We start from the raw sequence: 13944 nt of genomic DNA, 5'->3' as shown, positions 1-13944 counted from the left end.
TGTGTTGTCCAGATGAGTAAGACTCCGCCCATCCAGGAAAATAGGAGTGTCTTTCCTGAAAGTTGTGGGTGTGCCACCTGCTATCCAGGATATAAGTCTTAGGCAGGTAGTATTAACTGAGAATTTTTTTAAGCGATCACACAGAATTACTTATTTATTTATTTTTTGTTTAGCAGAATAAACCTGACAAGAGATTTTTTTTTGGTGGAATTTTCATTTTTATGCTTTCTTTTTTTTGGTCTTTGAAAAAGTCAAAAAAATATTTAAGTCTTCAAAAAAAAGATTTTAAAAATTCCATAAATCTAATAGTAGAACTATATCTTTTTAAAAAGGCGAAAGACAGTCAAGAGCTAACACAAAGCAAGACATCATTTAGAAATGTGCAGTGAGCACAAAAGAGTACTTGATCTAGAGGGTTTTCCCTTGAGATGGTGGTGTTTTGCAACTCTGGTTAGATGATAACTTTTTTTGTTATTTAAGTTTCTTTAATGAAAGAGATTAATTACATCAGTGTTAAACTGTCACTTTGTGAAAGGATCAAACCATGGCATCCTTTGATCTTTTATCCGAAAAGTGTCGACTCCTGTCGACTCTTTTAGGGATAGAAATGTAAGTGTGTGGGCTTTGGGCTCTAGTGAGAACTTCCTTAGGAAGGGGGAAAACTCAGGAAGGGAGTTGTACCACAGTCTGAATTAAACACTTTCCAAAGAACGTGGAGCGGGCCTGAGGTTTATTGTCATTTTGAGTGACCGAAGACTTCTGCCAGTTCTGGTGGAGGGGATTAGCCGTTGAACAAATCTGCAAGGACAGCATGCAGTTTTGTCAGATACACAATGACATTTCTTTTCACAGCTCTCTTGACTTTATACTGTTTAAATATCCTTAGTTGTCTCTTAATTTGCTTTTCTTCCTTTAATTCCTGTTGGAAGATAACTTTTATGTAGTCAGTTTCGTATCTAGGGTTTTTTTTTTTTTTGTATTGTTTTCGATTTGTTTTAATTAAATTGGCATGTTAGTAACTTCCTTATTTTGTGTTTTCTTTTCTAGTTTAACATAGTTTCATAACGTACAGTCTCTATTATTGGGACTGTTAACAATAAAAATCTCAATTAACTTTTCTTGTTTCCTTTTTCTTTTTCTCTTTGTAGGCTGAAACATGGCATTTAAAAAGGCAGTGAAAGGGACTATTCTAGCTGGAGGAGGTGCTCTTGCAACTGTTCTAGGCCTCTCTCAGTTTGCTCATTACAGAAGGAAACAAGTAAGTAATGGTACATGTATTGATTGATTGTAACCTGAAACTTAAATCTGTTAAAGAACTGTATATGGGGCATGTGTATGCTAATGGTTTTGCTTAGAAATTACTGTCTCAGCTTGATTTGAAACACACTAATTTAGAATACTGCCTTAATGATCCTTGAGAACTGTGTGTATCTCATTTTTAAAAAGTAAATTTCTTTATCAGAAAGTATTATATAATTTAGCCTCTGTTTTGGCTCTTTGTTTTTAAAAGACTGCTTCATTTCCGAGTGCCGAGTTTGTTCGTTTAAACTTTCTTTGTCTAATTATTCAAATATATGGATACCTTTTATATTCCTGCCAAAGGTTTGTCTTATTAGAAGGCAAGTAGCTGAGAAGGGAAATGGAAAAGAAAGAGCCTATATAAAAGGCTCTACTTTGAATCTTGGTTTTATTTCTTAAAGGTTTAGGTACTTATGTAGTATTATTTGGTATTTGGTAAAACATTTATTGGAGAAAGCATGAAAATGAAATTGGTATGAAGTTTCCAATTCATTTAAAATGTTCAGTTTATTTTCATTTCATTTTCTTCCCCTTTGGACTACAACTATGCCTTCCCATAGTTTAAATTAATGCCAGTAAATTACTTTGGTGAACGATTTTGTTCTTTTCAGGCTTGAAATGCTGGTAGTCACCTCAGTAGTTAGTGTTAGTCCCCCATGTTGTTAGGGCATTGTGTGATACCAGCTGAATGATACATTCCTAATGCAAAGATGGAGGTGAAGGAATTTTGGAAGCTATTTGTTGCTGAGCTATCTATAAACTACTCGCTTTCTACATTGCTGTGAAAACCTTTAAGCCATGGATGGTCGTCTTGCACTGGTTGTTTTGGTTACTCTGTGCTACAAGGCAATGCAGCCAGACACTTGCTTGGAGTCATGTGTCTTGAATGGGAAATAACGTATTAAAAACACATTAGAAAGAATCAGTTCACTGGCTTGTAGTTTTTTTCTTTTTCTTTTCTTTTTAAGCAGCTCCTTTTTAGCACTTCCTTTAAAGATGGACAGTATAGAACAGGTTGTGATAGTCTTTTAGTCCTAACCGTGAGCACATTACCTTAAAAATTTCTCCAGGTGTCCATGTTGTGGGTGTTATTAATTGCCTAACTTGTTACTGAAGCTCATCCTTATCCATTGATCATGCTTGAGTGTGTTCTTTCTTTTAAAATGTTTTCTTGGTTCCTTAAAAGTGAGTATGAAATGGTATCACTTCTGTCGAGACTATTTCAGAAGTGCAGTTCTGTTTAGGATTTGGGATTTAATGGATTAGATTACTTCTGCCATCCTTAACCTGTGCTATCTGAAACGAGACTGGAAAATGCCAGTGCCAAAGGTCACAACATTTAATATGATGAGTTGTTGCTAAATTCGTACATGGTTTATGACTTAACCACAGTGAGCGTGTTCTACCTCAGAGTTTATAACTTAACTTTGTACGCGTGTAATACTGTTTTTCATTTGTTTGTTTGAGTTCTCTTTAATCTGAAAGGATAGAATAACTAGTTGATATTGCCTCCAATCAATCAATCAATCAATCGATTGATTAAGTTAAGGGTTAATTTTGGTAAAATCAAGGCAAACAAGGGTCTGTTGATTTCTGGGACATTTTGTCATTTTCTCTTTCCTATGTTAGACATCCTGATCACCCTAATAGCCAAAATAAAACAGATACCAGCAGTTCCAGTCATTTATAATTTTAAGCTGACAAGTGTTTTTGAGAAAGATCACCATAGGCATATTCAATCAATGAGTTGCATAAGATATGCATCCAAGTGTGTGCATTCTTTTGCAGTGATTCCTGTCCCTTTAAGCCACTACCATGAGCATATTTTGAGTAGCAAGTTGAGATGTAGCCATAGGGACTGGCAAAAAAGAGAGAATGGGGAGGTAAGAATGGGGGGCGAGAAGACCGACTCATTTGAGCCATTGACATAAAATGACCACAGGCCTCAGCTGTCCTCTCTCAGAAAATATCTGCCAATCAGAACCATTCTAGGGGGGGAATTTTTTCCTGACTAAAATAGTCAAGAAAAATCTGCCCCTTAATACCCTTTATTTGGCTACATTTCGTAGAAGTGTGGCCTTAAGCATGACTAGGCATGCTCCATTTTTCTACAGAGCAATGCTTAAAGGATTGGCTTGTGTTTTATATTTTTTTCTAAGATGATTACAACTGATAAACTCTCCTTTTTAAAGAATAAGTTGGTTTGAAAGCCCAAGATGCTGAAGTATAAGAAAGCCATCTCTGCTCTTTAAGTTCAGGCACATTTTGTTGGCATTCCCATACCCTCAGCTCTGTCTTCCCTTGCCCCTAGCTTGTGCTCATATATTCCTAGTACAAAGCTAAAATACAAGCAGGGGTCATATTCTAAATAAAAATGAGTTGATTCTAAAAGTTGATCAATTGTTAAAGTGTGTTTGGTAATAAAATAGTGCTATAAGTGATTAGACACCAGTTCAGCTCACAAAAACTTTTAAAATCAGTTCTACAGTTAATTTAGCTTGCATTTTCAAGAAAAAGGTTGGAAGGAAAACTATTATATATACTTTTTTGATTAAACAGAAAACACAATGAAATTGAATGTGATTCACTTACTTTTTACCCAGTTGTTTGACTAGGTGAGGAAATAGAGATATTTGTGAAGATGTTGGCATTTCTGGGGGCAGGTTGGGAGTCAAAGGTGATAGCAATGATTTTTTTTTTTTGGTCTCATTTTACTTCATAGTATGGCTTTTCTTCATACAAGCATATTAACATTTACATTATGTTTTTCAATGGTGAATAGCATCCAACATTGACCCAAGTGAATACACACTCACACTCACACACTCTCTATGTGTGTGTGTGTGTGTGTGTGTGTGTGTGTGTGTGTGTACTTTTTTTGAGATGAAGTCAGACTTAGAAGGGATGGAGATTGTGGCGTAAGGAGAGACTTTTATCTATTATTATTATTATTAAATATTATTTTCTTCAGGAGCTAGGCAACCTAAATCTTTTGTTCCAGTGAGGAAGATGATAGAGGAAAGGAGATGAATGTGGGCCGCCTTTGGACTATGCCCATCTGCAGGGAAGGAGGTTTGTGGCCATGTGCATCTTCATTCCAGGTCCCCTTCAGTTATGCATGTAGAGGCTCCCTATTCATTTCATTTCCCCCCTTTTATTTCCTCACCCACAAGTATGTGACTAAGTTTCCTCAAAGACTTTTTGATTTTTCCTCTCCCCAGACCACCCATGTAGCAGGAAACAGGAGGCTGAGTAGTGGGATATATAATCCTAGTGCTTAAGTCCCACCAGAGACATAGCAAACATACACCTCTGTGATGATGTGCAGATTTTCAAGAGCAAGGTATTCGTCACTCTGTATTTAGTATAGGTCTGTTTAATAATAAACTTTTAATTAGAAGACATCCAGTCTTCCTCTCAGAACAAGGTGCTCTTCTAGAGATTCCTTAATACCTCATGGAAGGAAAGTGTCACTTCATGGGAGATCCTCCTTTTCTAATTCTCAGCTGGTAGGAGAATGGAATAGAAGAAGAAGAAAATTTAAATTAGGAGAGAGGGCCTTCAGTATTTTTTGAGCCAGTGAAACTTAGTGAGGGGCAGAAGCAGAGAGTGTGAATGAGGGTTCCTCAGATGGGTGGAAAGAATGGGGGTGGCCAGGGAGACAATGGGGGCAAAAACTGAGTGGGAGTGCAAAGATTTGACCGAGGACTGTCCCAGGCTTTTGTCTTTTTGTAATAGACCAAGGGCATTTTTTGGAACTTTTTTTTTTTTTTTTAGACTCAACATTTATTTCATACCTTCTAGGTCCTAACTGGAAACATTGGTGTGATAATGTGGGTTTCTTTTTTAACCCCAGTGGTATGGCTGATGTAACAAAGATCTATTTAGGTCGGAGGGTGGGCCCTCTCACGTAACACATGCTAGATTTGTTCCTTCCATTACCCACTATGAAGGTGTAGTGGGCTTTGTGAACCAACTCTGAGGCAGAGCCTGAGAACCACTGAGAGCTTTCTCAAAGCCCGGATGTGAAAGTCTCTCTCTTTTTTTTTTTTCTTGCACCTGACATAGGCATAGAGTGGGCTTCAGAGTATGGAGATCAAGATCTTTTTCAGTGTGAGGAGTGGTATTATTAGAAGCAAGGAATTGAGAGATTTTCATTGATTGATATTTTACTCCTGAGCAACATAACAGAAAGGACCAGAGCATGATCTTCGGAGCAGTCTTTGCAGGCTGCTGGTATCTAACACCTAACTCTACTTCTTAAGAAATAAATGACTATGGGAAAATTTATTAAATTCTCTGGGCTTCATTTCCCCCTGTCTGTAAAATGGGGAGAAGAGTAGTGATATAGTAAGTCTTCACTTCACGTCTTCTATAGGTTCTGTGACTTTAAGAGAAATGACATATAAGGAAACCAATTTTACCATAGGCTAATTGATATAACCAAGAGTTAAGTTCCTTCCTATGGATGGATCTTGAGAGTATTATGCTAAGCAAAATAAGTCAGACCAAAAAGAATAAGAACAATATGATTTCCCTCTCATTTAGGATATAAAACAGAAAGCAACAAAGGAAGAAACACACTTATAGACGTGGACAGCAGTATGACGGTTACTAGAAGGAAAGTGGGTAGCGGAGGAAGAAGAGGGTAAAGGGGGTCAGATACATGGGAACAAGAGACTAGACTTTAGGTGATGAGCACACAATGCAATATACAGATAATGTATTATAGAATCATATACCTCAAACTTTTATAATGCTATTAACCAATGTCAACCCAATAAATTTAATTTTAAAAATAGTTAAATTTCTACGGCATCTCATAAATGTTATAAGAAAATGAAATATTGGATGACCCCCTGTACTTTCCTCATAGGCTTGTTGAAGAGCAGTAAAGCCTGGAAGAGTTCCTGGAACATAGTAAACTTTCAAAAAAACATTAGCTATTATTAGATTTCTAGGTGATATAAATATAAAGCATCATTAGCAAGAAAGTTGCTCTTGTCCTTGGAGATCCTTGCATTCAGGGACACCTTGTTAAGACTTCGTGGATACTAGCAAATGGTATGTGCTTCATCTGAAGTTGTAGAGGAATGGCTACTAAACAGTTATACAAGCACTTTTCTATTTTCTTTCTCCCTGATCTGAAGATGAGCCAGTAACAAGGTGGACAATCCTAATTATTGACTTCAACTTTTCTCCTGTTGTAAGTAATAAATTCCTAATTTCCACTGTTTCTTTTCTTTTTCTATTTAGGCTTATATGAGTTATGGTGGACTTAATTTACATGGCTGATATGTTCCTAAAAAGCTATTTGAATATAGTCTTTTATGATACATGAATTAATATATAGTACAATGCTATTTATTTGGCATTCTGTGGTAAAACATTAAAAAAACAATATTTTTAGAAAGCTCTAACTTTCTTCTGCAAATCAGAATTTTTATATATCATTTTAGCTGGGGGTGGAATGCAATTAAATTTATTCTTTCCTAAAGTCAATGAGATGGTAATAGCTTGTTAATGACAGGATCTTTATGCTTTACAAAATAGTCTCTCACTTTGTAAGAGACAACAATTCACTATACTTTGAGGGACTCACTAAATATTATAGTTCACTTTGCTTTGTGTATTAAGGAAGCATGAAAAAAATGATAATGGTGATATGTTAACTGAGTTGAATTATATAGCCTTATTAGCCTCTCCCGACCTGTCCCCAGCCACATGTCCCCTGTCCCTCTCCTATTCTGTGGCAATTTCATAATAGCTAAAACGAATTTGCTCATTAAACATTTTTTTTTTAAAGTTTCTCTCACACAACCTTTGTTGTTAGTATTATAGAACCACAAAGATGGACAAAGCAACAAAAATAGAGATGAATAAGTGGAGCGCAGAGGATTTTTGGGGCAGTGAAACTACTCTGTATAATATCACGATGATGAATTTATGTCATTATACATTTGTCCAGACCCATAGAATGAAGAACACCGACAGTAAACCCTTAAGTAAACTATTGACTTTTGATGATTATGATGTGTCAGTGTAGGTTTATCCTTGGCAAAATCAAACAAACAAACAAAAAAAACGTGCCATTCTGGTGAGTGATGTTGGTATGCATGTGTGGGGGCTAGAGGTATATGGGAGATACCTGGATTTTTGTCTCAATTTTGTTGTAAACCTAAAATTACTCTAAAAAATATTAAGCCTTTAAAAAAATTATACATAAAAAAAAATCCTAAGCATAGCATCTAGGACATGAGGTCAATTAGAAAATTTAAATTATAAAAACACTACTTAAGTGTCACTTTTCAGTAGTAACTTTGATGGAATATAACTATATATTTTTTGATTGTACTTTAATATCATTAAGAATTTAAACTGAGTTGTAATTTTTTCTTCTGGTTCCTGAGCTAAAGCATAAAGTGTGTTTGAAATTAGTATAACTCTTCCTGAGCACCGATGTAGCTGAAATTATCATATGACTTGTTTGCTTTATGCTTACCAGATTGCTTTTAACTTTGTGAGTCAATTTAGGCTACCAGACTTGTTTGTTCTCTCCGAGTAAATAAGTTTCCATTTCCAGAGGCATTTTTCATAGATTCATAAACAACCTTTCTCTTAAAAAATCTTATAGAGTGCTGTAATAGCAGCTGTTCTTAAAACAGTCTTCATTTCGGTTGATTTTAATATTTAGGTGGAAACTATATTGTTATATACCATATGAAGAATGTGTATTTAGGAAGATAAAGGACTAGTCATTGAATAATAGGGTTCTCGGTTCCACCTGCCTGCTTACAGAGCCGTCAGCATCAGCATTCTGTGAAATATCCCTGCACTATAGTTTGATGGGGCTTGCATTTGATGATCTGTCTTTTTGGAGCTTTATCATTTTGGATTTATTTTTCCATAAATGATGGGACCTCACTCATCAGAGGAAAATTCTGAATCATATATGGAGTACATACAAAGCAGGCAAGTTGTGAATCTTGGGCTGTGACGCTAACGTATCTTGTATTTGTGTATTAAGTGGAGTAAGCCATTTGGTGTAATGAACAACTCCAAAGCTCATGGTTTATCACAGTGGAAGTTTATTTCTTGCTCAAATTACAGTTCAATGTAGATGGGTTGGAGACTTGTTTCTTGCAATTATTTAGAAGCCTGTCCCTTTATTCTAGTGGCTCTGCCAGCTTATAGAGATTTTTGATCTCGTGGATCATTTCCAGCCAACTATAAGGGAGAGTGGGAAATAAAATTCTATAGTGATCTCTGGAAGAAGAGAAAAAGTTTTGTTAAGCTCCAGCCATTACATCTTTAGTTTCTAATATAGTTGATGAATGCACTATATTTCTTTTGATGGGAGTTTTATTGTAAGCGTTTATGCCAAAGACTCTATTTGGTTCCAGGAATCTATACCCAGGTTTCTAAATCCTGGGCACCTGGGCATTGATTCCTGGAAGAACTGTTCTTCTCCTAGAAACACAACTAAATTGTTGAGGCTGTGTCTGATATCTAGAGCTTGATGAGGATTCAGAATACACTGTAATTTCGATAAGGCCAGTTGAAACTATTCTTAACTACTCTATATGGTTAACTGTTTCTTCAGAGGCGTGTTTCATTAAAGCACTAAAATTATGCGGACAGAGCTGGAAATGTTCTTTGAAGAGCATCCTATCATCTTCCTTATAATTTTGGTTTTTATTTAACACTTAGCTCCCAAAGTGGGGCCATGGCAATATCTTTGAGTTCTAACTCACATCAGGCCTTCTAGGAGTTTGTGATGCTATTTTACTGCTGGCATACAAAATCAGCGAGGTTAACTGTACTGCTATAGGTCACTCAGTGAGTCAACGACTGAGCTATGATTAGCGTTGACAGCTGGTGAGCTTCTAGGCTGTTGCTAACTGAGCAACACTGACATTCATTTTGATTTGACTTTGCATTTCATTTTCAACTATTTATTCATTTTAAGGCCTCTAAGAAACTTTTTAGGATATTGTGGGACTGAAGAAACTTTCTATAAATGCTTTAGGGAGAGTCTTTCATCTTCCCTCTCCCCATCTTCCTGTTTGTAGTTGTGTTTATGTTAGGAACATTTCCTCTAGGTAGAGTTTTACAAATTAAGAAGAAAATAGATGCTTTAAGATAAGTTAGGCAATATTAATTTTCCTTGCTTTATTTTGCAATTTGTGATTTTTTGACAAAGATATTCTGAGATCTAATTATAAGCTTGTGAGTGCAAACTCGTTATAAAGATGTATATATTTGAATTATTTCTGAATTATTTCAAAGAAATGAAACATGTGCATCACAAATATGACCCCAAGCTACATTGGGCATAAGGTTAAAAGGTGGCTAAAGGCCATCTGAATTCTAAAGCTGGGAAACAGTCATTTGATTCATTGGGTCACCATTTTATTCACCTGAAAAGGATGGAGGAAGAGTGAGCCTTGTTTTAGTTCTGTATCCAATTCCAGATATATGTGTTAAGGAGGTTTGTAAGGAAAAGTGCTGTTTCATGGAACCCTGGATGTCAATTTGACTGTCCAGTGTGGCTGGCTACAGAGTAGGCAGGTTCGCTACTAATTATACTTGCTGCCATCAACAGCTCCCTGCATTGCTGGTACCAGAGAAGCTGGTGGATTTGGGGTCCAGGTAGTCCACACATATAGGCAAAGATAACCTAGCAGAGCTGAGGACATGTGATTTGGAGTCAAACCTGGAATCAAATTGTAATTCTCTCAGTTATTTGCCCAAGGAATAACAAAACTCAGTTTCCTCACTGGTCAAACAATGCCTTTCTTCTGTGGTAATTGTGAGACCTAAAGAAGCTAACATGTTAAATAAAGAGTGTGATATAGCAGTGACCAGGCAAGTGATAGTACAGTGTCTTCTTCCCTGTTTGCCCTCCTTCATCTTGAACTTCCTCTCCAGATCCTCTCATTCTTAACATACCATTGGAATTGAAAGCAATGTCAAGTTTAGACATCTCCAAACACATATTCTATGTTTTTAAAACAGTTATTTGCATATCGATAAAATATATCCCTCACATTGCAAATCATGTGATGTGAATTTATTTGGAGATTTAGACAGAGCTAAAGGGTTTCCCCTATTTTTCAGCTGTAAAAACTTTCATAATGATAATTATGATTGCTATTAAAAGAGTTTCTCTGTGATTTCTCAAAGGCGTCCCAGCCACTTTGAGGCTGGATAACACTTTCAAGGTGAACTAGAACTTTGTTCTCAGCTGCCCCAGAAGGAGGGACTGGTCTTGTTTTCTCTTGCCTGATCCCCAGTGGAGATGATAGTCTACACATTTGCAATTCTTTCTACAAAGTAATCAGGAATTCCTCACTATGTATGTTTACATCGAGAAACGTTGCTTACTGTCATTATGTATAAGGAAAAACATCATTATTTAGAATCACAAAGTGATTCAGGAGGTGAAGACCATTAAAACATCTTAAGACTTACTGTAAGGAGATGCTTGTTGCTTTTTCTTTCCAGGAATATGCAAATATAGTCAGTCTATTTCAGTGACAACAAAACACAACACCAATTCCCCTTAAATATATAAAGGTTCCATTATCAATATGTGATTGAATCACATAACATGGGAGAGAGAGTGGTAGTTGCAGCATGAAGTGATTTGCATGAAACCCTACTTTATACTCCAATTATTACTCTGCATGATTACAGGACAACCTGGTTGTTAATTGCCTGTGGTCTTTAAATATGCACTTCTTTCAGAAATAGACACTAATTATTAGATCTTGTTTTCGGTCTCACCCGAAGTTGCAAATGTCTAGGATTTTTTTTTTTTTTAATTTGCAATTCTAATGGTGCAGAGACATAGTAAAACTGATCTCATTCTGAATCCTGTTCTGTTCTCTTGAATATAAACTCTCAGAGATTATGAACTTGGCTTTCGATTCTATGTCGGTGTTCGGAGTGCTACTCTCTTGACAAAAGTTATATGTTTGCTATCAGAATGCTAGAGGAATTTTATCTTTTTCAAATGTAGATGAAAATTTGCTTACAAGTTAATGAAAACATCTATTTCTCCCTAGCTCATCATAATTAAATATAATCAGCAATAATAACATCAAGATAATATTAAATATTAGATATTCTCCTAATTCTTCCAGGATAAGAATTTTTTGTTTGAGAGCTGTGGTTGGAACAGTGCTAGGCAAAAGACAGCTTTGTGTCTTTGGCTCTCCTTTCTTCAAATGGCATCAATATCTGAATTAAGAAATAGATCCTAAATCTGATAGTACTGGGCTTGTCCTGTCTTAAGCCAGGGCCAGGGTTGGCAAACTTCCGTGCTTACAGGGACTAGGCTGGTAAGATGATGTGTGAAGCCAGTAAGTGGGAGTCCTGGGTTTAACTAGACCATATAAGCCCTGCCTAAGGGTACCAGTGCTGTTTGGTTTCAGCAGATTTATCTCAGATAGAAATCCTAATTTTTACATGAAATAGGGTAATTTTAAATTATTGGATGTATAGCTCATGTTTTTAAGAAAGTAGTGTGCTGACTAATTTGCTAGGAGGACTTTTGGTTTTAGCACGTGCTATTCCTACTTCTTTCCTAGTGTTCTTTCCTACTTAATTTCTATTGATATTCCTTGACCTGATTTAGCTATCATTTCTAGGAAACCTTCTCAGGTCTGGATTGGGGGTTCCTCCTTTTGCTCTTGTAGCCTCTTCTCTATCTTAAGTCCACCTATTAAGCAATATTACAATTTCCTCTTTATCTTTTGATTTGTCCTTCAGTGTATAGATTCCTTGATGGCCTCCAGTACTTATTGCTTGGATGAGTAAGTACAGTGGGCCAGGTGTCTTCTCAGGACACATGTCTGTTTTGGTCTCTCAAGTGGTTTAGGGCATAGTGCCTTTCCAAGGCTTCTCCCAGAATTTCTGGATCAGTCCTTTAATGGAGCCTGTCTCTCCCATTCCTGTTTAATCAAACTGCCTTAGAAAGAAGGAGGGTGAGAAAAGGGCAGGTCTGGGAAGATTCGGAGCACAAAGGCCTCTTTTCTTGAGTGTGCCAGTTACTTACTGCTACTGTTTCATTCCTGCTGCTTTTATTTCTCCTCAATCAACATATTCTGGGGAAGGTAGGGTGCAGATGTGTTTTTGTGACTCAAAGCCATATGAAGCCAAAATGAGTCTTTCTCTTGTCATAATTAGAAGTAGGGCCTTAGGCTGTGTTTACTGCCTCTAAAATAAACTTGGTGTTTAGCTTCTCAGTTGCAACACTTTCCAGCTTTTATGAAAAAAAATAAACAAAAATAAAATGTTATTTTAAATGTAGTGTCAGAAATTAAATAAATTACCCTCAATAGTGCCTTATTTTTAAAAAAATATTGTTTTGGAAGGACTGTTCAGCAAAACCTTCACAACAAAACCAAAAAAACAACAAAAAAAAAACTTTCTGCCTTTGACAACTGGTGATATCTCATCTCATTATAACTATTTAGTCTGTTTCTTTCTTCCTTTCTTTTTTTTTTTTTTTTTCTCAAATTCCATGTAGAGTCAGCATGGTATAGCAATGTAAAACTCAGCGTCTATTGCCAGGGTGTGTAGGTTCAGTTCCCAGCTCTACCATATATCAGTGATATAATCAGGGCCAGTTATTTAACTTTTCTTTGTCTTAGTCATTCTTTCTTTAAAATGAGATCATAATGGTACCTAACTCATGGAGCTATTGTGACGATCAAATGAGTAGAAAAAAGTAAAACTTTTATAATAGTGCTTTGTACATAAGGCTATATACATCTTAAGTAAAATTTATCGATGTATAATTTGGGGTATAATTTGCATGCAGTAAAATTCACTCTTTATAGTATGCAGTTCTGTGAGTTTTGACAAGTACACACAGTTGTGGAACCACCACTGTGACCAAGATATAGAGCATTTCTTTCATCCTCAAAAGTTCTCCTGTACTCTTTGTGGTCAGTCTGTCCTTCTCCCACCCCAAACCCAGACAATCAGTGATCTGTTTTCTGACCCTATACATCTCGTTTTACAGAACATCATAGAAACCGAATCATGCCATATGTAGACTTCTGAGTGTAGCTTCCTACACTTGGCACAGGGATTGGCAAACTTTTCTGTAAAGGGCCAAGTAGTAAATGTTCTAGACTTTCAAGCCATAGAGTCTCTGTTGGAAATACTCATTCTGTTGTTGCAGTCATGGGCTATGTTGTGGTCATGTTTGAATAAAACTTTATTAAAACAAGTGGCATCCAAATTTGGGTGGAAAACTATAAATTTGCCAACCTATGACTTAACGTAATGCATTTGCAATTCATTCATGTCGTTACATCTATCAGTAGTTTCTTTTTTATTGTCAATTATTACTGCATTGCATAAATGTACCACAGTTTGTTTAGTCAGTTAAGGATGTTTGAGATTTTCCTAATTTTTGGCATTTATAAATAAAGCCACTGTGAACATGTATCTATGGGTTTTTGTATTAAAACAGGTTTTCATTTCTCTTGAGTAGTAACCTAAGAGGGGGATTGCTGGGTTGTATTGTGCATGCGTGTTTCCTTTTATAAGAAACTCTCCATTTTCCAAAATGGCTGTATCACTTTGTATTTCCACAAGCAATGTAAGAGAGTTCCAATTGTGTTATAT

The 13944-nt window shown here is 36.2% G+C and overlaps 1 protein-coding gene across 7 annotated transcripts in view; it reads left to right on the top strand.

Annotated features, from left to right (window-relative positions):
• The window catches only part of GPD2 (glycerol-3-phosphate dehydrogenase 2), a 123908-nt gene that overhangs the window by 28458 nt on the left and 81506 nt on the right, over positions 1–13944 (top strand). For 6 of the 7 annotated variants that reach the window (XM_016150100.2, XM_016150103.2, XM_016150102.2 and 3 more), the window contains exon 2: positions 1149–1258. In XM_016150100.2, the coding sequence (XP_016005586.1) occupies positions 1157–1258 (102 nt within the window). In that variant the 5' untranslated portion in view covers positions 1149–1156. Of the gene's footprint in view, positions 1–1147; positions 1259–13944 lie in introns of those variants that run through there. The other variant, XM_016150104.2, reaches the window with a different exon arrangement.

Source organism: Rousettus aegyptiacus, unplaced genomic scaffold (genome assembly GCF_014176215.1).
Source record: "Rousettus aegyptiacus isolate mRouAeg1 unplaced genomic scaffold, mRouAeg1.p scaffold_m13_p_2, whole genome shotgun sequence".
Taxonomy (NCBI): Eukaryota; Metazoa; Chordata; class Mammalia; order Chiroptera; family Pteropodidae; genus Rousettus; species Rousettus aegyptiacus.
Note: the sequence above shows the minus strand (reverse complement) of the source record. Positions and strands in the feature narration are given on the sequence as shown.